This window comes from Lutjanus erythropterus, chromosome 1 (genome assembly GCF_056507025.1).
Source record: "Lutjanus erythropterus isolate fLutEry1 chromosome 1, fLutEry1.hap2, whole genome shotgun sequence".
Lineage (NCBI taxonomy): Eukaryota > Metazoa > Chordata > Actinopteri > Lutjaniformes > Lutjanidae > Lutjanus > Lutjanus erythropterus.
The window spans coordinates 47,145,557-47,173,044 of NC_139317.1; the positions used below are offsets into that span (position 1 = coordinate 47,145,557).

The following is a 27,488-nucleotide window of genomic DNA, read 5'->3' on the forward strand; positions in this document are numbered from 1 at the left end:
ATTTAGGTGGGCCATATATGTAACCTAATCTATTATTTGTTCAGAAAACTATAATCTGGTCTTGCTTTAGAGTTTTCTTCTCTCCGAATCACCAAGAGTAAATGTTGGCTCAAATGCAGGGGATAAATCTGGAAAAGACATGTCATTAGGTCAGATGCACAACACTGAGAGAAACCTAACGGATGCGCTTTTATTGAAATACGAACAGTGGGTTAAAGGGATAGTTCACCCAAATAGGAAAACTCAGCAGTTCTGTACTCACCCTCATGCCAGTTGAAAATCAGGTTTGGTTTTATAGGCCACAAAACACTGCTGGAGTTTCTGCATTGTTACTGAATTTTCATTTTTGGGTGAACTATACCTTTAAGGGAACAGAATATAATTTTAAGTTAATATAAAATATGTTAATATAATATATTAATAATAATATAAAATGTAAAATAAGTTGTTAGACTGTCATCACTAAAGTATAAAGCTGTATGAGAATTATTCAGAATATTACATTACTTCAACTACTAATGAAACACACTTTTTTACAATGTACCTTGAGTTTTTGATATTGTTACAACCCTTATTATTAAATTGGCTCTTCTGGGAGGTGCTACATGCAAACTTGTACTGAAGCTTTGCTAATATTATACAGAACAATACATTTTATTCACAATGATAAAAGTAAACTGTTCTTACTTTTTTTAATGGACAGAAAATTGAATGGAATGAGGCTTGCAAACATATGGCTTTTTATTTAATTGGAATGAATATTGTAACATTAAATCAAAGGAAACATGAACACCTATCAACATATGTTGGTTTTTGCTCCTTTTTCTTTTTAACAAATCCAAGCAACAAACAGATGGAATCTTAAATCTGACCCATCGCATTTAAATACAGAATGAAAAATTACACAGAATACAGAGCAAAACCAGAACAGTAAACCATGATGAAATAATCAGACATATACAATACAATGTTCTTGTTCATTCATTTCTGAAAAAAAGAAAAAGATTGATGTAATGTTAGTGGTGAAGTTATTTTATACAGTATATTTTTTGGTTTCTTTCAGATAACAAATTACTCTATTCACAGAATATACAGTTCAATAAACATTTTGTTTACCAGTTCTTTTTCAGGGTGTGCTCATGTGTGGGCCCATTATTATAAATTGCATTATTTTTAAATTATTATTTCTCAGTGTTTGACTCATTCACAGTACATGCTTCTAGCCTCCAGACACAGCAGGCTGTCCTGCTTTTTGTCCAGTCAGTCAGGATACTGCAAGCAACCACACAGACAATACAAGAGCAACGCCTTAATCAAGTCTAGTCCCATGAGCAGATGTCTTTACAAAAACACCACCAGAATCTGGACATTTTTTTCACCCCAATCAGTCAAAAGTTGCTTTTTTTTTTCCTTTTTTTTTGGCTAAATTTTATTTTATTTTACAATAGAGCCCACATCTGAATACTGCTGTTAATCACAAAGTACATGAGAGAAGACTGGGCGGGCCCTTTTAATACTGCATACCCCTCACACAGTATGACGGGGTTCTATACACACCTGTGGACTGAAAAAATCTTTGGTCAACATTAGCAGTATGCAACAACCAGAACAGTAAAGACAGATCATAGAACACCATACAGTAACTTATTGATCAAGCTCACAACACTATAGCTTTTCAACAAAGACTCTTTTTTTTTTTAAAGACCACTGTCCAAATGAATGAAATGACACATGTAGAGGTTACTTCACTACTGCGTTTGATCAATACTTAATGCACAGCTTCACAGGGAAGATGTGGACATCTGACAACAAAACACCAGAAAAAAAATCACTTGCATGATACAGTTTCATGGCTCGACTCTCACAAAATTCAGTTCATAAAAATGATTTTTTTTTTAAAGGTCTAAACTGGGCTGTAAGGCAAACCAATACAAATAAATCAGTACTGCGTTACAACAGAAAATGTAACTAAAAATGAATTCACTGACCGGTGTGTGCAGGGGTGAAAGTAGATTGAAGGTCTTGAACAACAACCTCACTCACTAATGAGTTAATTGTTTATTGTTGCATATTTCACTACCATTAGTTTGCCACCACTTGCATTATTTTTGTATTTTTCTGTATTTTTGAGTTCTTAATAATTTTGACATTTTATTTAGGTGGATGTTTCAAATAGGCCCTCTCCTTGCACTGCATATTATTTGTCATCTTTGCATTTTTTTGTGTATATTTTTTATAATTGTGCAAAATAAAATTAAACTTACTTAAACCTCCAATGATTCATATCATTCTCCTAACACCCTATATGGGGCAGAAAAAAAAACATTATGTATAACAAATTATTTATTTAAAAGGTGTAAGTGCCACAGAATAATTTATGAGTGATGACAAAACTTTAAATATCATAATAATTTGCTTTGTTTTAAATTAGAACATTCAAACTAAATTAATCAACAACAGCTAAATATTTTACTAGTCTTGACTTTCCAGAACATTGGCTACAGAAATATAAGAAGAGATGATGATGGTTCTATCATGAAAAAAAATCAAAAATACTGCAACAATAAATCAAATGCAGCCTTCCAGGCACTGTGTCTTGTAATGCACGACTTAAAGTTACAGAGCAACCCATGGAAGTTGTATGTTTGACCTCCTGTCGGTGTTGTTGGAATAAAACTGAACATCATGAAACATCACAACTTATTCTGTCGTTTTTACTTTGGAGATCTTTGAGAGAATCCACTCCCTGCCAAAAGCCCACAGCCATGATATTAGCTAGTAGTTACCGAACTGTCAGGAAGGATAAAAACCCACAGGTCTGCGCTGTGCTGGAACAATTCAGATGCAGTTTATAAGAAAACCAGCTGTTGTTTTTGTGTACATAATGTTATCAGATGTGTTTTCTTCTTGGACATGTAATTGTGACGAGGTGTTGTACAGTGTGTGGATTTTGGCAGAGAGCTGCTGTCCCCTCTTCCAAGGAATGTGTACCAGCACTGAATCTGACTGTAGTCCAGACCGTATCGACCTACTTTCACCCCTGGGTGTATGTTTTGGCTGTTCTCTACATATTAGACACATGCATGTAATGCTTTATCAGTTTTTGCCTCTCAGTAAAAGACATTTGTTCCAAAAGCAAATTGCATTTGCCACAACAAATGAACTCATTGTACTTTCTCTTTTCTCTCTTTTTTCCCAAAAATATGACAACAGGATGGATTACAGTATGGAATATTAAAAGTGCTAATTGGTGAGCCTTCTTTAGGTGCCCAAAAATGAAAAACAACAACAAAAAAAGACAATTGGAACAAAGGGAATCAGTCATGTTGGCGTATGAGTTCAGATCTACTCTTGTTCCATTGTGGCCCCTGAGCTGACAGCCAGGTTCCTGTGAAGGTTGGGGTTCTGGCTGTGCCTGTTTCTGCTGCGCACAGAGGAGAAGGACGTATCGCAGCCAGGGACTTTACACTTGTGAAGCAGTCGCAGGTGGACAGTCTTGTAATGGGCTCTGAACGTGCCCTTGTTGCTGTAGACCTTTTGGCAGACGTGGCAGGTTATCGGCGACCCCCCCACACCTCCCTGAAGCCCGCCTTGCCCTCCTCCCATGCAGCCCAGGGTCCTCTCTCCCCCAAGTGCCAACTCCTCACCCACAGGCCTCCCCACACCGATCCCATCGCAGCTTTCATCACTGTCCTCCATGGGGAGCGCCTCCTCATCCTCCTCAATGCCCTCCCCTTCCTCACTGCCAGCTCCATCTGAGTCCCAGGAAGACCGAGCACTGCCGTTGCCGTGAGGCGGGGCAGAGGAGGAGGTGCTCAGGTCCAGGACTGCCCCATCCTCCCCGCTTCCACCACCTTCTCCTCCTCTTCCTAACCCCTCCATCTCTCCTAAGGGAGACATCTCACCGCTGTATGGAGCGGCAGACATTTTGCTCATAGGGAAGACCAGGCCCATGCGGTTGTGTCCTCGGAAGATGACGGAGGTTTGGCTGGTTGCGTCTCGATGGGGCAGATCTCTGTCCCGCTGGTCTTGGCAGTAATCAGAGTCTCTGTCTCTACAGTGGGAGGAGTAGAGGCTGTTGGCTGGGCTGAAGGAGTCTTTGGTCAGCAGCTTGTGGTGCAGGTTCAAATTTGCACTGTGTCTGGAGAAAAAAAAAAAGGCATTGTATTATACACCATATGGTGAATGTCTCGTGTCCAGTATACCTTAAAGTACCACAAAAAGATAAATTTTATTGTGAAATGCAAAAATCTCTCCTTTTAGACATGCCAAGGATGTTTTAGCCTGCAGGTTTTTACATTGCTGCCAACTGCATTCTGTGTTTTCCCTCATTACTAATAGTTTACAACAAGTGTAAAGAAAAGAATATAATAACAGGTCAGAAGTGTCAAATCCAGAAACTCAATATTTTTTGCTTCCTTTAAAGCAAAAAATCTTTTGTGCTCGTAGTTTTGTTTCGCTCATATGCAGATGAGTTCACTCATGTACAGACTGCTCATATCTATGTGAGTACAGTCATAGGGTGAATGCAGACATCTGCATTTGTCATTTCCTTGAAAAGGATTAAAAACTGTTGATGAGTCATCCTGCACTCAGGGGCGTGTACTAAATTTGCATCCAATTTAACTCTTTCTTGCTTATGATACTACCGGAGCATATATGTAAAGGAGAATACATCTATGTGCTATGTGTTGCATAGCTTTAGCTTATTTGTTGCTAAAGAAGCTAACCCCATCTGTTGGCTACCATTACCGAGCAACAGAACTGGCCAGACTGAATCCATACATAGCCTCCAAGACTAACAGGGAATATGGTACAAAGGTGATTTATGGCATTTTCTAATGGTAAGATAGCTTTACTTGTTGCTAAGAGGCTAACCTCTAACTGTCGTTAGCTTAGGTACTTATGATTCAGCTGAGATCTGTTAGACATTAGCTAGCAACTGATCAGAACAACACATAGCCTTAGCCATAGCCATAGGAGTTTCCTGATGGAAAGATAGCTTCATTTGTTGCTAAAGAACTGCCATCAGCTTGGTTGACCATGATGCAGCCTCGGGGTGCTATTAGGCAAGCCTGGCAAAAAAACCACCTTGCTACTGTAGCCTTGTTATCATCAAACTGGTCTCCATTGGTCTTGGAAGCTTTTTTTCAGTTTTGGTACATACATGTCCACTGGAAGCTCTCAGTCAGGCAAGAGTCAGTTAATACTTCTCTTACACCCACTAATGGCTACAGCTTTATGGGATAGAGCACAACGTATATTCAGTGAAATGTAAACTACTGTAAACCACAATCATTGTCCATGACCCTCCCATACCTGTTTTACAGGAAGCAGAATATGCATAAACATTAAGCAATCTGCCGGCCATTTCATTGGAACTTTTAAGACTCTGCACTTTCCATTCTAACCAGACTAGAGTAGCTGATTCAGTTCCTCATCCCTGCCAGAACATTCACATGTTTAAGTGGCACATGGTTGAGAACCAACAATCTGGTGCTATATTACTGATACACAGGCTATCTGCAAGGTGGAACCATGAGGAAACTGACAACTGAATGAGATAAACAGCAACGCCATAGAGTTGGGATAATACTTATCCCTTATGAAAATAATAAAATGTCCAAGCTTATACCTGTCAGCAATCCTGAACATTAACTGTATGTATGACTGCCTCTCACCTGTCTCGGCTCCTGCGGGAGGGGAAGGCAGCATTGCAGCCGTCCACTGTGCACATGTGCATCTCCTTCAGGTGGACATTTTGGTAGTGCATCTTGACACTGTAGGGGTTCTTAAAGGTCTTACTGCAGATCTCACAGTGGTGTGGCAGGTCAGCGTTGGGGTCGAGGTGAGACAAACCTGAGTCACCATAGTCACCATCTACGCAGCCGTCTGATCCGTCCCTCTCATGGTCTATGAGCTGTGGAGTTCCCCCGTTAGTCAGCCTGTGCTCACCCTCATCCCATCTGAGCTCTGAAACCTTGTCAGCAGAATGGTCCCTGTCCTCCCTTTCTTCATTGCCATTGGGTTCCTGGCAAACTAAGTTGGTGTCACAGTGATTCTCCATCAGTCTGTTTTCGATGGGAGGGGGTGCACAGGTGATGACCCCTGTTTCAGCTTGCCTTGGCCCATCATCTTTGTCCTCCCTCTCTGTCAACTGTCTACCTAAAGTTTGGTCCAACACATGCTTGGCACCCTCTCTTTCCTTCTCTTCACCAGTGTAAGCCCCTCTTGCCTCCTTATCCTCCCCAGCTTGTCTTCCACACATATTCCCCTCTGCTCGGCTACCATCACACTCCTCCTTGTCCCTGCCCTGTAAAGGAGCCTCATCCTCAGAGCTGCTGTCCTTATCCATCTGCTCCTCTCGCTCCACTGCCTCCTTCTCTATCTTTATTGGCATGCTTGACTTGCGAGACTTTTTCTTTGGTATAGGGTCTGTCATGTAGGGTTCAGGGGCTGTGATGGGTTTGACAGGTACAGAGGAGGACAACAGAGGAAGGGAGGGTAGTGTTCCTGGGGTGTTTGCAAGCTCTGCCGGGGTTACCAGGCTGCGGTAGAAAGGCAGAACTGGCTGTACTGTTTTTAAATTTGGAAAGAGGATGCCACTTTGTCCCATGCTGGGGAATGAGCTGCTGTGGAGTTTGGAAGAAGTGTCCACATGGCTCACCATATAGCTGGGCACTGACTTATGGCTTTCTGCAGAGCAGACAGGAATGGGTGTTCCATATTCACACTTTATACTCTTCTCTCCTTGAGAACCCTCGTCCGCAGACAGGCTGCCACGCAGATCTTTGTCCCTGTTGTTTCGGTTCATGGGCATGTGTAACCGTGGGTTTGGGTTGGCACTGTGGCGATTGCGACTGCGCAATGAGCTGAACACCATGTTGCAGCCCTCGATGGTACACTTGTGCTTAATCTTCAGGTGCACTGCATTGTAATGGATCTTCAGTGTGCCTTTGTCATAGAATGTCTTCTCACAGGCGTTGCAAAATACGCGACCCTTCTTCAGAGAGCCTCCTCCCCCACCACCTGCTGAGACCCCTCCACCACTGCTCCCATTCCTGTCCATGGAGCGTATCTTGCCCTCAGGTGACATCTGTGTTACATCAGAGCTCATGGAGGGGGTGCATGGTGTGGAAGGTCCATCCGAGTAGTTGTCACTAGTGGAAAAGTCTGCTTCAATCTTTGCGGTGATGGACAGGCTGTCCAGTGGCTTGTCTCCACTTCGGTCAAGGTCAGCAGGGAATAAGACGGAGCTGGAACCTCGCAGGCTGTTCTCTGGGGGATGTGACAGAGAGATGGGGTTGTCCCTCCCTAGACCTTCCTGCACTTGATCATCGCGTCTCTGACTCTGCTGCTCCATCGATCCACGGCATGGCTGCTGGTGTTGCTGGTGCTGCTGCTGCTGCTGCTGCATGGCCCCTGTCGGTGAACCCAGAAATGGTGCAGGGACAGAGCCTAACAGCTGGAATGGCAGCATGAAGGCCATGCTGTTGATAAAGTTCTCAAAGTGGTGCATGCTGTTGCCACTCAGCTTATCAACTTTGGATGCAGAGAGGTTGGCAGCCGTACGTGGGGTGTTGCGCTCAATGAAAGTGCGGATATCTGAATTGGTGCGGGTGCTGGGAACCAACACAGCCTGGCCTTCTTTGTCCTGCAGAGCCATCAGCTCCACAATGGACTTGGTCTCGCCAAAGCGCAGGAACTGCTGCAGCGTGGCAATCTCCTCCTCGAATGTCATGATGGCCCAGCGGTCCAGCACCTTCCCTGCTACATCCTAGAGACAGGGCAGAGAGAAAGGGACAGCAGAATGGTACAGGACAGGGAAGAGGGCAAGGGTGTGAAATAGATTGAGAATGAGAGGGAAAGAGAAAAAAAGAGAAAGGAGAGAGAGCAATTTCATCATTAGCATTATAAGTGTCTGTTGGGTTGCTCATACATATTCACACAGTGGCTCAGATGACACACCCTATAAAGCAGACTGGCAGGGCAGCTAAATAAAGGAATCAGATGGAGTGTTAATACAAGCGGGCAGCGCAGAACCCTGAGAACCCTCATTACACAGACACACAGTGTTTCATCTCGCAGGTCATTTCTCTTCATTTAAATCATGTGGATTTACTCGCTCTGCATCAGCAGAAGCAGACAGAACACACACACCATACAAGCATACCAGCAGACACGTACACTCACAAACACATACACTCATACACACATATATATATGGACACACAAGTGTGTGTCGGGGGGGGGGGTGATCAGAAGGCGGCTCACATTGATCAAGCGGGTCCTCTCTCCCTCAGCCCAGCAGTAATCACATGTGAGTTCGGGCGTCTTTGAAAGTGAGGAGCGGCTTCATGCCGTAACCGTGATTAATATTTCATCACAGAGCATTCATTGGGCGCCTGTCGAGGATTCTGACTCTACGTTCGCCATTAGATGAGCTAACATGAATTAAACGCAGCCCAACTTGAATACTTGATGATGTACTAATCGAAGTGAGAGCTTATGCCGACACACTGCCTGCAGCCCAGGCCGTGGCCGGCTTGGCTCCGGCTTAAGAGGAAATCTGAAGCAAAAGACAATATTTACAAATCTACCCGGCGCAGTTTGGAGACCTCCCCAAGCTGGTGCTGCCACAGCAACAAGCAGGATACCAAGAGAGTTCACTGCATTGGTCGCTACATCACATCCCTGCTCTGTCCTGTCCTCAGTCAGGCTTTCATGACCCCTTTCCTCCCTCCTCCACCTCCTCAGAAATTCCTTCTGTCTCTCTCTTCATATACTCTCACTCACAGCCCTTCAGGCTGGTTTTAGAGGATTTCCTCCCTGTAAAACAACAACACTCTATTGGCATTGTTTTCATAAAGGCGTAGTTCAACATTTTGGGACTTTGTAGTCCTTTCAAGATTCAGGTGAGAAGATTAATATTAATCTTATGTCTGTGTGTTAAATGCAGACCTGGGCTCAGGATATGTTAAAGGGACAGTTCACCCCAAATTCATAAATACATAGTTTTCCTCAGATTTTTTGGAGTGAGTTGCAGAGTTTTGGAGATTTGGGCCATAGCGATGTCTGCCTTCTCTCCAATGTGCCTTGTGGTGCTCAAAGCGCCTAAAAAATAGATTTGAACAATTCAAACCTGTCTTTTCCCAAAAATCGTGACCCGGTTAGATAAATAGCACTACAGGCCAGGGGAAAAATATGTCATTTTGATTTTTGGGTTAATGTAAGAAATTTTAAGATAATTTAGCATAAAGACTAGAGCACAGCTACAATGATTAGTCTATTAATCAATTAATTAATCGAAAGAAAATAAGTTGACAACTATTTGATAATCAATTAATAGTTTCATAAATTCAGCTTATCAAATGTGGGGATTTGCTGCTTTTCCTAGTCATTTATGACAGTTAATGAAGAGTCTTTGGATTTTGGACTGTTGGTTGGGAAAAAGAAGCAATTTGCAGACTTCACCTCGGGCTCTGGGAAGACATTATCAGCATTTTTCTTTTTTCTTTTTTTTTTTTTTTGACATTTTACAGGCTAAACAATCAATCAATTAAATATGAATATAATGGCAGATTAATTATTATAATTAAAATAATTGTTTGTTGCAGCCCTAGACTAGAAGAATGGGAACAGCACCATTTAAAGCCTTCTAAAGCCATTCTACATGATGTGCATTAAGTCCATTCAAGAACAGAAATGAAAAATTGTGTAGAATTTACAGAGGAGTTACACTGGGAACTATTTCTGGATGACCAACAGTCTCCCTGCCTCCCAGCACTTCTTTGCAGCATCTCCGGCTGTAGCACCAGTTGCCAGATACCAAAACGTGTCAACAGGACCTTAGGATACTGTGCGCGGTAATTGCACCCGGGTGTTGTTTCCAAAAATAAAGTTCTGCTAGAGGTGTTCGTAGGTGTGTTTTTAACCCTTGAACAGAGCCAGATGAGCTGTTCCCCCTGCTTCCTGTCTTTATATTAAAAGGATGGCATGGATTATTTGAAGCATGGTTGTATGAGGTACTTATCCACAGTCAGTGTATTACCTACAGTAGATGACACACCAAGTTTGGAGAAGCAGCAGGAGTACTGGGGTAGGTAAGCAATGTATTGCCGTGGACATTTTAGAGACATCAGTTTAAGTGTACACTATATTTAGAATATTTTCACTGCTTTATTTTGCTGTCAGAGAGCCATTTTACTATTTAATCAAATATCACACTCTCCAAACCAGACTCTTTTTGCAAAAACTTTAGCTTGCAGAAGACAGGAGTTGCTGGTCTACCACTGCCTCAATCTGTTAGATTGTTTGTCTTGTTGTGTGACTTAACCCTTTAAAACACTGAAGTCACACAGAACTAACTAAGAACAAACTAACTAAGTAGTGGCAAAGGTACATAAGCATGTTTAAAGAGTTCACAAGGTCATAAATGTCCGTGAGTTCGGCATCCCCTCAATGTCCATGCATTATTTCAGTAGGTAGGAATAAAAAATACTTTTTGTCCTTGTCTCCAGAGAAAACAGAGAAACAAACAGGAATAAAAACTTACATGTTAACATACAGAGAAGTAAATCATAAATAAATAAATGAATAAAAGTATGTTGGAAAAGTATACATATATATTTATATATATATATATATATATATATATATATATATATATATATATATATATATATATATATATATATATATATAATAAAATAAATAAAAAAACAAAAACAAAGCAATGCAAGCACAACTGTCAACCAATCAGTCAGAAGAGAAAATAAATAAAATATGAAGTTATTGGGGACCATTTAGCTAAAAATGCATCTATTTTTAATTGTAATGTTGCAATTATGTTTTCCATGAGATAAACATCCTTAACCTTCTCCCTCCATTGTGTTACCAAGGGGGGCTGCGGCCTCAGTCAGGAGACTGTGATCATTTTCTTAGCAATTAAAAGTAGGACTCTCAATAGTTCTATGTGTAGTTGTTATTGTGTATATCTTCTGGTAATACTCCCAATGAAAAAAAAATTACAGTTTTTGTCAAAGAAGTCTGGTTGAGCAAGAGAAAATGATGTTCAGCTGTCAAAAAATCTGTCTGATATTAACGCAAACGGTGAAACTATTCTAAATACAGTGTACACTTTAACTGATGTAGATTCTTTTAGGTGTCTAAAATACATTTTGCGTCATGACCATGTCCACAGCAGCACATTGCTCAGCTTCCTACACTGGTACTGCTTCTCCAAACTGGGGGCGTGTCAACCTCTATCTAGAGTTAATACACTGACTGTGCTAATTACCTCATACAACCACACTTCAAATAATCCCACCGCAGCTCTGTGCACTACACACACACCTGACAGTGATACTGGTCTTCTCATCTCACTGCCAGAAAGAAAACAAATATGCATATTTCCCAAAATGTTGAACTATTTCTCTAAATCAGCTGCTAGTTTTGTACTGGTTTTCAGAAACCCACACTGGTTGAGGTATGATCCTAATACACACACACACACACACACACACACACACACACACACACACACCTGCAGGACGTATCCTCGTATGTAGTCCTGCAGGGTCCAGTCCAGTGCGTTGAGGATCTGGATGACCTCCTCCTGCTTGAGGACGGAGAACAGACGGTCCAGGAGGATCTTGAGGCGGATGGGGATGGCCTGGGTGCCGTACAGCATCAGGCTGCAGATATCGAACACCACGTTGGAGTGCACGATCTCCACCTGGCTGCTCTGGTACATGTGGTGCACCTTCAGCTTACTCAGGGCTGAAACATCAGATTTGATTGGATTAGAGTTAATAAAAATATGGTAGTGACACAAAGAGGGGAAAGACAACTTACAGACTAAATGTATAAAATTATTTGACAATTGTAATATGGGACAAAACACAAATTTATATCACTATTTTCAGATGACAATTAGAAAATGTATGGTTTAAGCATATACAAAAAATTTAAAAATACCAAAGACTGTTTTAGCTGCTGAAATGCTGACAAGTTAGACATTTTATTTACGCCAAAATAAAAAAATTAATATTTGAATACAGTTTAAAAAAATGAAAAATTCCTATAATTGTGTGTATACTCCTTTATTAATATATAGTCTATGCCAGTGCCACATAGACTCAGTGGTTCTCTGTATTGGCTGCAGAAGTTATCTGGAGCAAATGATACAGGATTTAACATTTGAGATGCTTTTGTAAATGGTGTATTCAAAATCAGTAGATCATTTCAGAAACAAAATCAAGGTGATGATTAATGCAGCCTCTTTTGACTTGACCAACAGTATATTATGAAAAATGAGGTCAGTGAATCAAATCTTAATTCCTGATTGTGGATGAATCCAGCAGCAGCCAATCATGTTGCACGAGCATCAGACAGACACCAGAGAAGACCTCAGGTCATCAGGTTCTGATGGAAAGACTCTGCTGTCAAGTCTAGTCAATTTTACTTACGAAGCGCCAGATCAGAGCAGAAGCTTTCTCTCTAACACATTTTGGAGTGATATTATTTACAGAGAGCCAATCATCTCTGCTGTGACAAAAAAGACCTGAACTGACAAAACAAACAAATGACTGTGATTGTGTTACAAAAATAATGCACGAGGCACAGTTTGACATTGTGATTTTAAACATTATTAAATCTATTTGAAAGCAATCAAATACAAACAGCATTCATTAGTTACCTCTGTAAATTTACACATTAAATTTGAAAACAATGATTTAATGCTTAATGATTTGTTTTATGGGTGGATACACAAAGTTTAGGACTTGTTGTTTCAAATTGAATATTTAAACAAACATGACATTAAAATTAAAAAGAAAAAAAGAAAGTTTGACTTTGTGTTCATGTTATGTGTTGTTCGAGAAAAGAAATAATTAGTTATCGTATTTGTAAAAATTCAGTTGTCTCGAGGTGTAATATGTTAGTTGCTTCTGTGTTCAACAACTTCACTGGAGGAGCTTCAGCTTTTAGCTGAATTTATTTATTTTTTGCTGCCTGTAGGAGAAAATGGTGTTATTGAGAAGCAGTCAGTTTACTAAACACCTCTAATATTACCAATATAATCACTTACGGTTCCGGAGGGATTCTCAGTAAATTAGAGAAGATGGTGGATATTCTGATTCAAATGCTGTCTATTTTGGGGCAAAGTACAAAACTTTAAATTAAAGTATCTTCTTGGAAACTGGGGGAACATTAGAGATTTTTTTTTTCAGTTTAGATTTGAATTAGTGTGTGCAGTACTTTCAGCTGTATTAGGCAGCGTCTGGCATTTTTAGAGCAAGTATGAACACACTGTAATATTTTGCTTCGTATATCATTTGAGATTACTTGACCCAGCTCATCCTCTCTTGCACGCCTGTAAACCTCAGACGAAGGAGCGTTAAGCACTAGAAGTGCCAGAACTCCACAACTAGTGGAACAGCCATAAGCGATCACTGTGACCTTTGACATCCAAACTCTCTCATGATTAATATGAGACTAAGAGATTAATGCATTTATTCTGTTAGTTTATCTTTTCAAAAATGAAATAACGCCAAAATGTAAAAAATATATATATTTATATATTTAGAAATATGCATAATGATTGCTTATATTCACAGCAGTAGTTTTCTGTAGGATAATAACCATCAGCAATCTGATTCAGTTAAATGTATTTTATAAGATTATAAACATGTTATTTTAACATTAATAATAACAAGTTTCCATCTAGAACCATCACAAAAAATAATCATAGCCTATGAGAAAAGACTGGAAACAAGTACAAAAATGGAAACATTGCTATTTGTAAAAAGTACGGGTATGTTGTTTCAAAAATTGAGAGCTTTAACACAAAAATTCAGTGAGTTATAGGTGCAGAGACAAAAAGTGTTAGAACCATCCCTGGTCTCCCCTACTTTAATTTGAGCCTAATTAATTAATTCTTTGCATTTTAATGTCAGAAAATTAGAAATTGAGATGACTTGTGAAGTTTTATTGAGAGACAATGATAGTTCCTAAGCAACCAAGATGCATGTCCAACTGTGTAAAAAGTAATATTATAACAACAATAATTTTCTTTACTTTTTGTGTAATTTATATAAAAAAAAGTTTATTGTGCATATACATTTGAAAACAGTCCAAAAAAACAAAAAAAGAAGAAAAAAGCTGTGTGTTTTAGTGTTAATGTTTTGTATCAACGTCTGTGTATCCGCCTGCCTGTTCACACATTCATCAGGTTATGTGCACTTGCAGTGACCTCGTCTTGCATGTATGCTTTGGACTTTTGGTTTATAACTTTATAGCCTAGACATGAGATGCAATTGTGACATGCAAAATAAGCTTGATAAAAATTGTCTTTAGGGAAACTGTTGGGGAAGTAGATTTTTCTAAAGCCAAGGTACTGCAGAAAGTCCCCTCTCTGTGCACAACAAATTCCATTCACCTCCACTGTACTGAGCTGAGACAGACGCTTCAAAACTTGGACGAATGAAACCAAAACTATCGGCATGGCTAGATGATATTAGTGGGAAGTGAGAAAAACAGGCCTATTATTTTTCTGAACATAAAAACACATAATATGCTGTTCACATCCACACACACTATTCATATTATTATTGAAAAGAGTCACAGTTTAATATCTGTTCAGTAGCAGTGGAAACTTACCGTGTGCTACCCAGCCATGCTTGCAGTTTTCACACTGCCTCCTCTTCAGCTTCCCCGGCTTGAAGCTGTCACAGTTACAGTTCACCAAAGTGCAGCAGATAGCCTGTTAACACACACAAACACAGTTTGTCTTTGTTATAATGAGCACACAAGAAAACACTTTTTTACAACACGCAGTACCACTGCATCATGGATTTGCAACTGTGAACCTCTTCAGTACTCTTTCTTGAAATAAAATAAAATAAATAAATAAAAAGTACAAAATTACACCCAAAATAAATATATTGTATATTATTTTCTTCTGACAAAACTTATGAAAAGCTGATACTTATATAAAGTAAATTATTCAAACCCAAGACATATTTTCATGGCTGCATCCTTTTATATCCAAACATATTAATTTATATATAAAACTTTTATACATAATATTTATATTTTTACATCTTATTTTTACACCATTTCTATTCCTATCATTTCTGTATGTTTAATTATACACTTATGTTCTTGAATGGGAGAAACTGTAACGCAAACAATTTCCCCTCAGGAATCTATTTCTGACTCTGATTTTTAACAAAATGAAAATACTGTAGATGTCTGGTATCATTTTGTGCCCACTTTACCAAAATTCAGCCACACATATTTGGCAGTAAAAGGTTGATGTTCCATTTGAGCCGCACACATTCCTAAGTTCCTGACATCAAACACACTTTTTGTATTTTGTATAACTCCACAGGTCTGATGTTTTCAAGTGCTCATATTTATATATATCTTAGAAAGTAATAAATAGCAGTGATAGAAAATCTGCTCTGTCATGTCATCCTTCTTTGACGATGCAGTCAAGGAAAAGCCTTACTGTTAGTGTGTGTGTGTGTGTGTGTGTGTGTGTGTGTGTGTGTGTGTGTGTGTGTGTGTGTGTGTGTGTGTGTGTGGATGTAGGTGTGCTTGCATGAAATATGTGCAACTGTCATGTTGCCTACCTAAACAGAAAACAACAGCACAATTGCCTTCAGTAATGTTGCTCTCCTTTTGTGAATCACTCATTGCCTCATTTGCCCTTTGTGAGTGTGTTTGAGTATGTGTGTGTGTGTGTGTGTGTGTGTGTGTGTGTGTGTGTGTGTGTGTGTGTGTGTGTGTGCACGTCAGTAGTGCTGTAGGGCAGGTCCTGCCTACAATAACCAAAGGTCTCAGACACACCTGGACCACGAAAAACCATCTCAATCAATCAGTGCCTGAGGCGCACGTACACACACACACACACACACACACACACACACACGCACACACACGCACACGCACGCGCACACACACACACACACACACACACACACACACACACACACACACACACACACACACTCGCGCGCGCATACACACACACGTCAGAGGACTCTGATAGATAGATAAAAGCACAAGTATGTAGACTAGGGTCTGGAATTATAATACCAATGCCAGTACAAATAAATAAATAAATAAATGTTTCAACGTAAAAGAAAAAGTTCGTGTCCAGACAGCCTAATTTTAAGTTGACTCAATTTTACAAGTTGAGGTAATTTTGTGATTTTACAAAACACACTTGATATTAATGTTGTTTCAGATTTTCTCAGGTTGAAGAATCAGTTCTTCATTTCATACAAAGAACATTGAGCTGCTCCTGTTGGAGACACTTTGTTCCAGCACTGACACAAAGACAACATGAGAAACTGATCCCAGTCAATTTATTAGATTTCAAGTGTAAATTGGCAGTGACTGAATTCAATACTAACAGTTCAGAGTGTTTTCATTATTGTTAAAACAAGCCACCATCACTTATGTCAGTGTGTTTTACAGACACAGCAAGTTTCCCTCATTTACTGTATGATTTCTTCAACTAAAAAAGAACTATAAAGAACGGTCTCAGGAGAGATTTAACTCTTTGAGAATGCATACTGGGAAGTTTCTTTGGAAACTTAATTTAATTTAATGAGTTGAACAGTAATGGGTTGTACAGTAAATTCACTCAACTCATCATTTCAAGACTTCAAGATAGAAGATCTCATGTTTATAAGTTCTGAAGTGAAAATAATTACCAGAATTTACCGGTTTAATTAACCTGAACAAATACAACTTTAGCATCAAGTTAACGAGAAAAGATTAGTTGATTCCACAAAATTCTTGATAGAGTATTTGGTATAATACAGTGATAGTGTAGTGTAGCAAGATTTGGTTGAAAAGATTTGGGGAAAATGGTTTCGTCAGTCATTTAGAAAATGAAAAGATGTCTTTTTCATGTTGTTGAAAAGACATCTATTTAAGGATGTCCATCTTCATCTGGTTTTAGTTCAAAGTGAAAGATGGAAACACAGCCAACATTTCAATGTCTATTTTTGGACAAAATATGGACCAAATCGGTGGGACCAAACGAGGCCAAAATTTTGACATCTCATTTTGGACTACATTTGGACCGAATCGGATGAACTAAAGAAGCCCAAATTTCAACAGTTATTGTTGGGGTAGATTTGGACCAAATTGGATGTATTAATCATGTTACAATTGGACCAAATCAGAGAGACCAAACAAGACCCAAATTTCAATGTTAGACCAAATCAGACAGACTAAACACCGCCCAGTTTTCAATGTCTAACTTTGGGCTAAATAAAGGCCACAATGCACCAAGCACATTTAGCCCACAAGATAATGTTGAAATGACACTGGGTGCTTGGTGGCCTGTATGGGTTGTAACTGCTAGTGGGTCAATTAAATCGAAGAATGCTTGTGGTGATTGGCTGCAAGGAACCACACAAGTAGTCATTTTGTCTAGATCTGGGTACAAAAGGGACTGAATTCAGGTATCATTTGATTGGAGGAGTTTCAGTACCACTTGGAACTGGGTTATTTCCGTCACTACCTTAAAGGTATGGAGCATGGACACCCAGCCCTAACGCAGGCCGACACAGAGGCTCAAAGTGAGGAGTAAATGGCAGTAATGAGTGGAGTTTTGTGGGTATAGCTGCTGACTTGGCAGCGACCCTGCTGAGAGGACTCCAGCGCACTGATACACTAAAAATGACTCTGCTTCTCCTCTCCCACCCTCCGCCTCGGACAAGAGAGAAAAAAAAATCATTTACACACCAGGAACTGAGGGAAAAGCATCATCAGATTTATGATCAAAGCCGGTGTTGTTAGTGCTACATGCTGAAAAGCTCAGAGTGGCTGCGCTCTGCCACCTCTCTCCCTCTGCATCTATAATGCATGATCAGTGGGGTTTTAGTATACATGAGCGGCGTGCTTAGCTCCTCGCTCCAGATCGCTCCCTCTCCACCAGTGGAGGAGAAGGAGGAAAAGTGTGGGTGGGTGGATGGGTAAGGGGGGGAGCCAGCCACCTCCTCCTCATTTAGTCAGTGGCTTGGTTGTGCGCTCGAGGCTGGGCTTGTCCTTGAAATCTGGGATCACATTATTTCACCTTACAATAACCTCCCATCATTAAGACGGATAAACTGACCCGGGATGAAGGTGGCGGCAGCTAGCTGGCCTTGAAGCACAGCGTGGCGCACCGGCCTTCGGTCCCGTGACATCCGTTTGCTCTGCTGTTCTCTCTATTGCCATCTCTGTTGGGTTTTATCTCCGGCCAGCCAGCTCAGCCTCCTCCGGACAGTGGAGAGGTGTAAAAAACCCTCTGCTCATCTCTCAGCGACATAATCCCATCATTACAGAGCACCGAGGAGCAACACGGCCCAATTAAGCTAATCCCATCCCACTGTGGGTGCACACACACCTCCTGCTGCTGCTCCACCTAATATACATCTCAATCAGGTGCCCCTGCTCGCTCGCCAGCCCCTCACACACACACACATACACACAAAGACACACACACATTCCGATGAGCAGTGTGCTCCAGGTCGTTTATCTTAATTAGCGATTCATTTCATTCCAGAGAGGAAGAAAAGGAGGAAATATGGCAGCACAGGGCAGGCCGGTACAACAGTGGCTCATGGTGACCGAGCCCCCCACCACCCCCCAACTACCATCTCTTTCTCTTTACTGTTGTCACAACAAAGCTCCGGCTGTTCGCACGCATCAATGAAGTCGATGACAAGAAGACTAATTGCACAAAATGATGCAGTTGGGTCAGTGTTTTATAAACCGAAGTGAACACACTGTCACTTTCTTTCTATCAGTGATGTGTGACAGTGTGGCCACGCATCAACCCCACCACCCCCACACACACCTTGAATACATTACACAGCCTCCAGTTGGCCTGTTGGTACTGTAGTGCATGGTGCTGAATAAATGACAAATGAGGTAGGTTTTCTTACAGAGGAGGGAGTGGGGGGGGGGGGGGGGGGGGGGGTCACTTTTATCAGTAATGGTAATGAAGAAAATCATATCTAAATGTCCTAAAACAATATTATTTAGATTGTCTGCTTCTTTTTCTGCTTCTTAACTTTGCTGACATGACTGTTTCTACCATTTGAATTGAATTGAAAACCGGGGCCGTAAATATAGATAGCGCAGGCAGTGTGGTTGCACTGGACCCCCCCAGCAATGTGCTGAGCAGATATTGGGCCCTTGTGGGTTAGCCATCTCAAAAATATGTCTGTGTTCAATGAAGAAGTCTTACTACATTCAACTCCGTCATGATTTTAAATACATTTTTAAAAACTCAAATTAGTATTGTCATGATACTCAAATTTCTAATTTTGATAAAATACCTTGAAAAATATTGATATGATACCATTTTCAATACCATATGGAAAAATGTACTCAACACTGAGTAAAGATTTTCATTAAAAGAGAGATATAAGAAAGCTATAACATGACCATCGATCCAACAAATAAGATGAATGACAAGAAAAAGATGGTACTGTGATAAAGTGAGAGGAGGCGGGGTTATGTGGCACTGCAGAGGTGTGCGTTATCTTGCTATTGTAGAGAAGTGAGCAAGAAAGTGCAGCAGGTACCAGAGTATTGATACTGCATTTCAAATGCATTTCAAATATTCAGTATTGATATATCAATATTTATGACATCATTCAATTCATTTAAATAAAATAAATAATTTCTCTTTTCTTTGGTATTTGCACTGATGATTGCCAGGTAATTTGTATGCTGATGCAGTCCAGTGTCAAGTCTCTATTTTGTCATGTGACTGACAAGCCGACTAACTCATTCGACTGTGAAGTCCAACACATTGTTTGTAAAATATATATACACCTAATGGTGTGTGTGTCTGTGTGTGCTTCATAATTAATAACCAGGGTGCACTGGGGCCTGTCGTAACAACCTTATGCCACTGCCTGAAACTGCGCTAAACAAGTTCATCTCTTCACTGCTGCTTGTAAAATTTATTTCTGTGAGTGTGCAGGGACAACTGAAGGCAACCAGATGAGTGGATCAAGAGTTTTATTAACTTGCCAGAGCTTCTCACATCTGTGAGCATTCATTCATGACCGTAAACTGACAAAAAATATCTTATTTTAAGGTCCAATTACTAGCTTTCATGTTTCAAGACAGAGTTTTCAGAAGTTAGGGAGAGGTTATGAATGACGTGTGATAAAATCCATGTTGATGAAGATGATAATGATATGACGTGGTTGAAAGCTCCAGAATAAGCTAGTAAGTTGATTTAAGTTAGGGTGTCACAATATACTGATATTGATGATAACTGTGTTATTTAACACTAGAAGTGCCATAATTCCATAACTACTAGAACAGCCATATGAGGTCATTGTGACCTTTGACTTCCCAGTTCTACTATCTGTCATGATAAATACCAGACTAAGAGAATGCATATAAAATAACACCAAAAAGTATATTTTGTAAAATTTATTTATATATTTAACAAAATGCATGATGATTGCATATATTCACAGCAGTATTTATCTGTAGGATAATAACCATCAGTGATCCGATTCATATTTTAAGTTAATCTAGAATTACCCAGAGCGGGAAAAAATTAAGTGTATTTTATAAAAGTATAAACATGTTATTTTAACATTAAACAAATTTCCACTGAGAATCATCACAAAAAAAAAAAAAAAAAAAAATCATAGCCTATGGGAAAAGACAGGGACGAGTACAAAGAATTCTCCAAATGTTGGACACATTGCTCTTAGTAATAAGTAAGGGGACTTTGTTTCAAAATTTGAGAGCCTTCGACACAAAAAATTTAGTAAGTTATAGGTGCAGAGACAAAGTGTCCCTGGTCTCTCCTACTTTTTTTTACTTTTAATGGAGTCTGATTAATTAATTGGTTTTTAATGTCGGCTTGTGAAGTTTTATTGATAGAGACAATGATAGTTCCTAAGCAACCAAGATGCATCTCCAACTGTGCAGAAAGTAGCAATATAACAGCGGCAGTTTCAGTGAGGTCATTATGACCGCCTGCAGCCAAAACAGGTAAAGATGATCACATTTTCTTTGCCTTTTGTGTAATTTATACAAAATTTTAATTCAACAAAGTTACTGCACGTACAAATTTGGAAATGGTCAAAATGATCACCATGGCTGTTCTGTTGTTAAAATTAAATTACTGTATGCGCTCAACTCAGTTATATTTCTGGTTACCTCCCTTCACTCATATTTTGAGATTAATTTGTTTGCCAAAAAAGAGACAAAATGTACAACAAAGATGAATTTGACTTTTTGAATTCTCTATATTTTTTTGGCCATGGTAATTGTGTCGTGAAAATCTGATATTGTAACAGCACTAAAGCGGCAAAAATAGGATTTTGGATTTTATAGAGGAATTAGACGTGTGTGAATGTCCTTGATGAAAACTACATGTTGTAAGTGACGGTGTGTGCTCCTGATACTGTGAACCTGTACAGCCTTGGTCTCTCTGAGTCTCTTTATCTCCATAGTTTCTCTGTGTATGAGTTCGTATGCGCCTGCAGCATGATTTTTGTAAATGTTCAGCATGTTTTCTTTAACGTGAAAGCTTTTTCAGTGTCCTTGTGTATGTGTGTGTGTGTGTCTCCATTCTGCCACCAGTCCTCAGTCCCTCAGTGTCAGTCTATTTGCTGCAGTTTAAAGGCATCTTGGTGGAGAGACTGTAACACTCAGAGGTCAGGCTGTGTAGGATGGATAGATGGAGGCCATGAATGGAGGTTAAAGAGGGAGAAGGTGAGGTTAAGAAAACAGAAAAGAGGAAGGTGAAGAGAAGACAGGGACAACATAAAACCAGCGTCTGTAATATCGTGACGACCAGATCCTCAGTGACAACCAGGTGAAAACACACAGCAATAATATCAGACACCATGATGAATGTTACTGGATTTGACTCGCTCCATGCACCATAACTTTTTACTTAAAATGAAGTTGGTTCAACTTAAAGGACCAATGTGTAGGATTTAGTGGCATCTAGCACCGAAGTCGCAAATTGCAAACACCTCACCTCCCTTTCTAAGCGTGTCGGGTCACCAAGAAACTCCGAAAAACATGAAAGCCCATATCTTGAGATATAACTATGAGATCTAAAGGCAGGGATCAAATTACACAATGGCTTTTGGGGCAGTTTTCCAGTGTGCATCACTGCTAAACATGTCATGTGCATATGCATACATGGAAGTGTGCAGCAGTGTGGTCAATTACAGGGTTATTACAAAAAAAGTTAATTCCACAGAGAGTTTTGCTGTCCATAACATTTCATACACTTTACAGAGACTATAACAACAACAAGGCTACTGTTTCAAAATCAAATAGGCCCAATCAGAGCAAATAAAATAAGATACAACAAAAGATTTTTTTTTTAAAAAAAGCACAAAATCATCAGGGGGACATGCTTCCCATACACACCCCTTCAAGAATCACACATCGCATGATAAAATAATACAGAGCTGCTAATATTTGTTACATATTGTTTAGCAAACTTGTGTTTTTAAATTGAGAGAAATAAAGAGCCTTAAAACTGGATAATATTACAGAGCTCCCCTCAGATTTTCCTTTTAGGGGATCTCATCTTGAACTATGTCTAAAGGGCTTATTCTACAGTAATAAAAAAAAACTAATTCTTATTTTAAGATGGCTATACACTAATAAACATTATTATGATTTTTATATTCTATTTCTGCCATATTCTACCAGTAAATCCATGTAAATTTTACAGACTGGACTTCTAATGAAGCTTAGAGGGAACAGAGCAAATCATGTTGGTTAAAAGTCTCACTAGTTCTGTCACAATGAGATTTTCACTACATGGTAATACAGAAATAAAAATAATTCACAATACTGATATTATGATATCTACAGAAAATATGCAAAAGAAATAATGCTCTCACTGAAATTCATCTTAATTTTGTTTACTGTGCATTTTGTTTCTTTTTTTGGCAAATGAATTACACTCAAAATACAAGTGTAGTTGTACAAAAGCTACAAAAAGTGCTTTTACATAGAACAGACAGTGAAAACATAATCCGAGGAAGTGATAAACAAGAGATCCAGAGGGGCATAGTATGTTTAAGAGGAGCTGGATTATTTACATGAAATTATCGTATATGTATTAACATAATATCAATATTTCATTTTTCATTAATATCACAGCATACTGGTATATCACGACACCCCTAATCTCTATGAAAGTTTATATAAAGCAATGAGAGTCATAGGATTTAATGGCTGGGTTGGAATTATTTAAAAATATCCATGCAAATTATTACCTTGTTTTTTTAAGTTGAAGCAGTGAAATCTTTTTCAGAGTGTATACATTATTTCCATATCAGATTGAACTATTATAATGAATGGCATCTACATTAGAAGCATTAAAAATTCAAATCCAGCTGTTTCCTGGGGTTCATGAAATGGTCAAATTTACTTTCTCAGTCCACTCGGTGCTATCTAACAATTACATCTACAGCTTAAAAATGTTCAGTCTCCGTGGTGACCTTTAGATAAAGAATGTATGGATGTCATATATAAAAACAGTAAGGTATGCATTCTAAGCCAGAAACAAAAAAAAAAAAAACACTATGTTCTGTCTGGTCAAAGTGGAACATCATTTTCATCCCACTGCTGGGCTCCAGCCATAACATCCTTCACACACACACACACACACACACACACACACACACACACACACACACACACACACACACACACACACACACACACACACACACACACACACACACACACACACAGAAAGAAATAAAATGAAATAGTCCTTTCTGGCTCTTAAAATAAAATCCTGCCATATGTGCGGAATAGCCACGGTGCTTTAGAGACTCAGCAGAAGTGAACAGCTGCTTGGACAGAGACAGTTCGGGGATGGACGGGGACTTGTTGGCCTAATGCGGTGGAAAACTAATCAATTAGCAGCAGCCAGGCACTAACTGACACTCAATGGGGAAACAAGCAGAGCTGGTGCCAAAGAGTGAATAACAACAGGGCTATCAGCAGCTCCGAGGAACAGGAGACTGACGGCCAAGAGAGAGCAGATCACATTTTACTATCAGCCATTCATCAGTTAACAAGACAATTATGGCACAGGGGAAATAAAGGAAGTGAACGCTTTTCCTGATGGGAAATATAAATATACTCTGAATTACATGGAACAGATTTGATTCATTTAAAAGGTTCAAATTAAACATATTATGTTCTTGAAAACAACTTTCCGCAAAGCAGCCACAGGCTGAGAGACACCTCGTGTTAAAAAGAGCAACGAGATGAAGATTTACATCATTACTGTAATTATAATAATTATTACTATAATTGTTATTGTTTTTAGGATTTTTGTCACCCACTCTTATCCCTGCTCATGCCTAGTTTGCAAGATCAAGATGCTACAAATTGTCTGCAGAAAGTCATTTTCCCAATGTGAATACATACATACATATACTCTACATTCTTTATGAATGGCTAATAAGTTTCAACTAATTTACTAATGATGAATAAAACATTATTAATGCTTTATAGATCAATTATAAGATATTAATCAGAATTTTTTTCCAGGTTGTACAAAAAAAAAATCTTTTTGGTTGTTTTTCATCCTCCTCCCAACCTGGCAACCCAAAACCTAATTCAGATTAAGTCTATAGTGGCTCAATATATCATTAATGAAATAAATATTTATGAATAAAGTAATTAGTTACAATTTATCAACCCTTGACACAGATTGCTTTATTAGAATGTTAGTCAAGTCATTCATCAAATTTTAAAAAAGAAAAGAAAAAATGCAGCTTCTTTCTCTTCCACTTGTTCAGATTTTTTTTGGATTGTTTTTTGAATTTTTTGGAACATTCTCTGACTTTATAATGAGAAAAAAAACAAATTGATCAACTGTAAAAAAAACAACAACAAAATAACTGATTAAACAGATAATAAAAAATTACATAAAATGTAATATTTTTTATTTGTAGAAAATATTTATGTATTTTTTTTAAATATATTGTACATATTATATTGTAGTAGTACTTTACACTGAAAGTTCAGAGCCAAAGTAACTGGTTGATTTTGGGATGTAATAATAATAATAATAATAATAATAATAATAATAATAATAATAATAATAATAATAATAATAAACTGTAGATGTGCCTGCAACCCTCAAACGAAGCGGCTACAGCTGCTGGATGAACTACACCTCATTTTAACAAACATCTCACACAGGTTTGAATTTAAAGTCAACATATATTTCAGCGGTCAAAGTCTACTAAAACAACAAACAATCTACAGCACAGCAAAAAGATGAACATTTTCATACACACACAAACTCTCTCTCTCTCTCACACACACACACACACACACACACACACACACACACACACACAGAAGAAATAAATATCTTATCCCAGCCAGAACACACAGAAAACACTGAGGAATTTAGTGGGAGGACAGTGTTCCTGGTACCACTCTGACATCCTGCTAATAACACAGACTTCCACCAATAAAAACCAGCTCAGCACCAAAACTTGGTGTGTGTGCGTGTGTGTGTGCGCGCACACTCACAATACGAGCAAAGAATAGAGTCTCATGAATAAATCACGCCTTGGACTGGCTTGTGTGTGTGTGTGTGTGTGTGTGTGTGTGTGTGTGTGTGTGTGTGTGTGTGTGTGTAACAGCAAGGTAGTAAAATGTTAATTGATGACAAGTGTTAGTTAAAGTGAGGTTACGATACATGAGCTGCTCAGCAGGCAACGTGATCCTACCTCAGTTATGATTTAATGTCGCCGCGCGAAGACGGAGGAAGCACTTTAACACACAGCAGCAGATAAAAAGCACTCACATGTGATCTTCTCCAAAATGATTACATTAAGTTTGACATGAAATATTTGACTTTTTACACACAAAAGCCTCGGCTGCAGCCTACGTTTCCTTTAAAGTAAACTTCATGTGAGTAATCGCTTTTAAAATATGCTTAAAATAAAAAGAAAAACACAAAAAGCATGAGCGCTCCTTTAACACCACATTGGACCTGAAAAGGAGAAGACAAACCCTGGGCGAGTGCAAGTAGTGACAGGCTGTGTTTGAGCCTATTAAGAGTCCATACAGCCCAAAGACAGCGTGAAAAACTCATTATTTCATACTCATCCAGCAGTCAATCACAGCACACACACACATAAACATGTTCCAACACACAAAAAGGTAGCAGATCTTTACCTGAACATCCATGAGAGGAAGGATGGCTTCTTTAAAGACAAAAAAAAAATCTTAAAGACAATGAGCTGGTGGGAAAGAGGAAGAAGAAGAGGAGGAAGAGGAGGGGGGCCCCAGCCAAAGTTTGGTTCCTGGTGTGTGTGGCTCCCCGTTAGGAACTCGGAGGGAGTGTTTGGCTCACAGAGGGAGTAAATGAGGGGAACATGTTAGTACACTGAGTCGCACAGAGTTTGGCTCCCAGCTACGCTCTGATTAATATCAGATCTCCCTCTCTCCTCGCCTGCCTCTTGACAATCTTGTCACATCTGGCTGACAAATCCTCACAAGCCTTTTGGTGGCAGCGCAGAGCAGACGCAAGGGGTGGCTGCTCTGTGTGTGTGTGTGTGTGTGTGTGTGTGTGTGTGTGAAGGGGGGGGGGGGTGTCAAGGGGGTAGATTGGGGGCCAGGAGGGGCGGATCACAGCTCGAGGAGACGCTGAAGGGGGTAAAAGGGCTGGAGCAGATACACACACCCTGATGTCCCCCTCCCATCCCACACCATCCTCTCACGGATGGACCATCATGAACCTAATGAAGCTGACGTGTTTGTAAGCTCACACACACACATAAACACACACACTCACACACACACACACACACGCAGACACACACACAAGCAAAGTACAACTCTGTAAAGACAAGCAGGGGCCCTATGCGTAATTTCTGTTTCTGTTTACGTGTGTGTGTGCGTGTGTGTGTGTGTGTGTGTGTGTGAGTGTGTGTGTCGTGCCCCGGGGCCCTGCAGCACTAAAGAAGAACAGAGAGACACCCACAGAAAGAGATGGAGGTAGAAAGAGGAAACAAAAGATGGAGAGAGTGATAGAGCAGCAGGAATAAAGAGATAGGACATGAGTGTGTCAAAGGAAAGCCACAGAGGGCCATTCTACACACACACACACGCACACACAAAATAAATCTAAATCATGTTCATGGATTGCTAGAGTAACGGCCTCTCATCAGAGAACGAAAAAGGCAGCAACCTGTTAGAGGAGGAAAAAACACACCTCACACTCTGATGGCAGAGCCTGATTATAATTTGATGAATGCTTATTTGTTTTATGATAAAAGATTTTTTAAATAATTTTTATATTTGTAAAATAAAGGCTGATTTAACAAGTGATACCAAACTAAATTCATTTGGAAATAATGTATGGTTATTTTACAGCTAATTTAACTTCTTTAACATAATAATCTGTCTGTAACAGAGCTGCCCAAGGATGC

At 39.5% G+C, this 27,488-nt stretch overlaps 1 protein-coding gene across 1 annotated transcript in view; it reads right to left on the bottom strand.

The window, feature by feature from the left end:
* Positions 1-717: 717 nt before the first annotated feature.
* The window catches only part of bnc1 (basonuclin zinc finger protein 1), a 29,150-nt gene continuing 2,379 nt past the window's right edge, over positions 718-27,488 (bottom strand). The window contains exons 2-5 of the mRNA XM_084722441.1: positions 14,662-14,764; positions 11,546-11,781; positions 5,682-7,777; positions 718-4,141 (exon numbers count right to left, since the gene is read on the bottom strand). Of these exons, the coding sequence (XP_084578567.1) occupies positions 3,346-4,141; positions 5,682-7,777; positions 11,546-11,781; positions 14,662-14,764 (3,231 nt within the window). The 3' untranslated portion in view covers positions 718-3,345. The remainder of the gene's footprint in view (positions 4,142-5,681; positions 7,778-11,545; positions 11,782-14,661; positions 14,765-27,488) is intronic.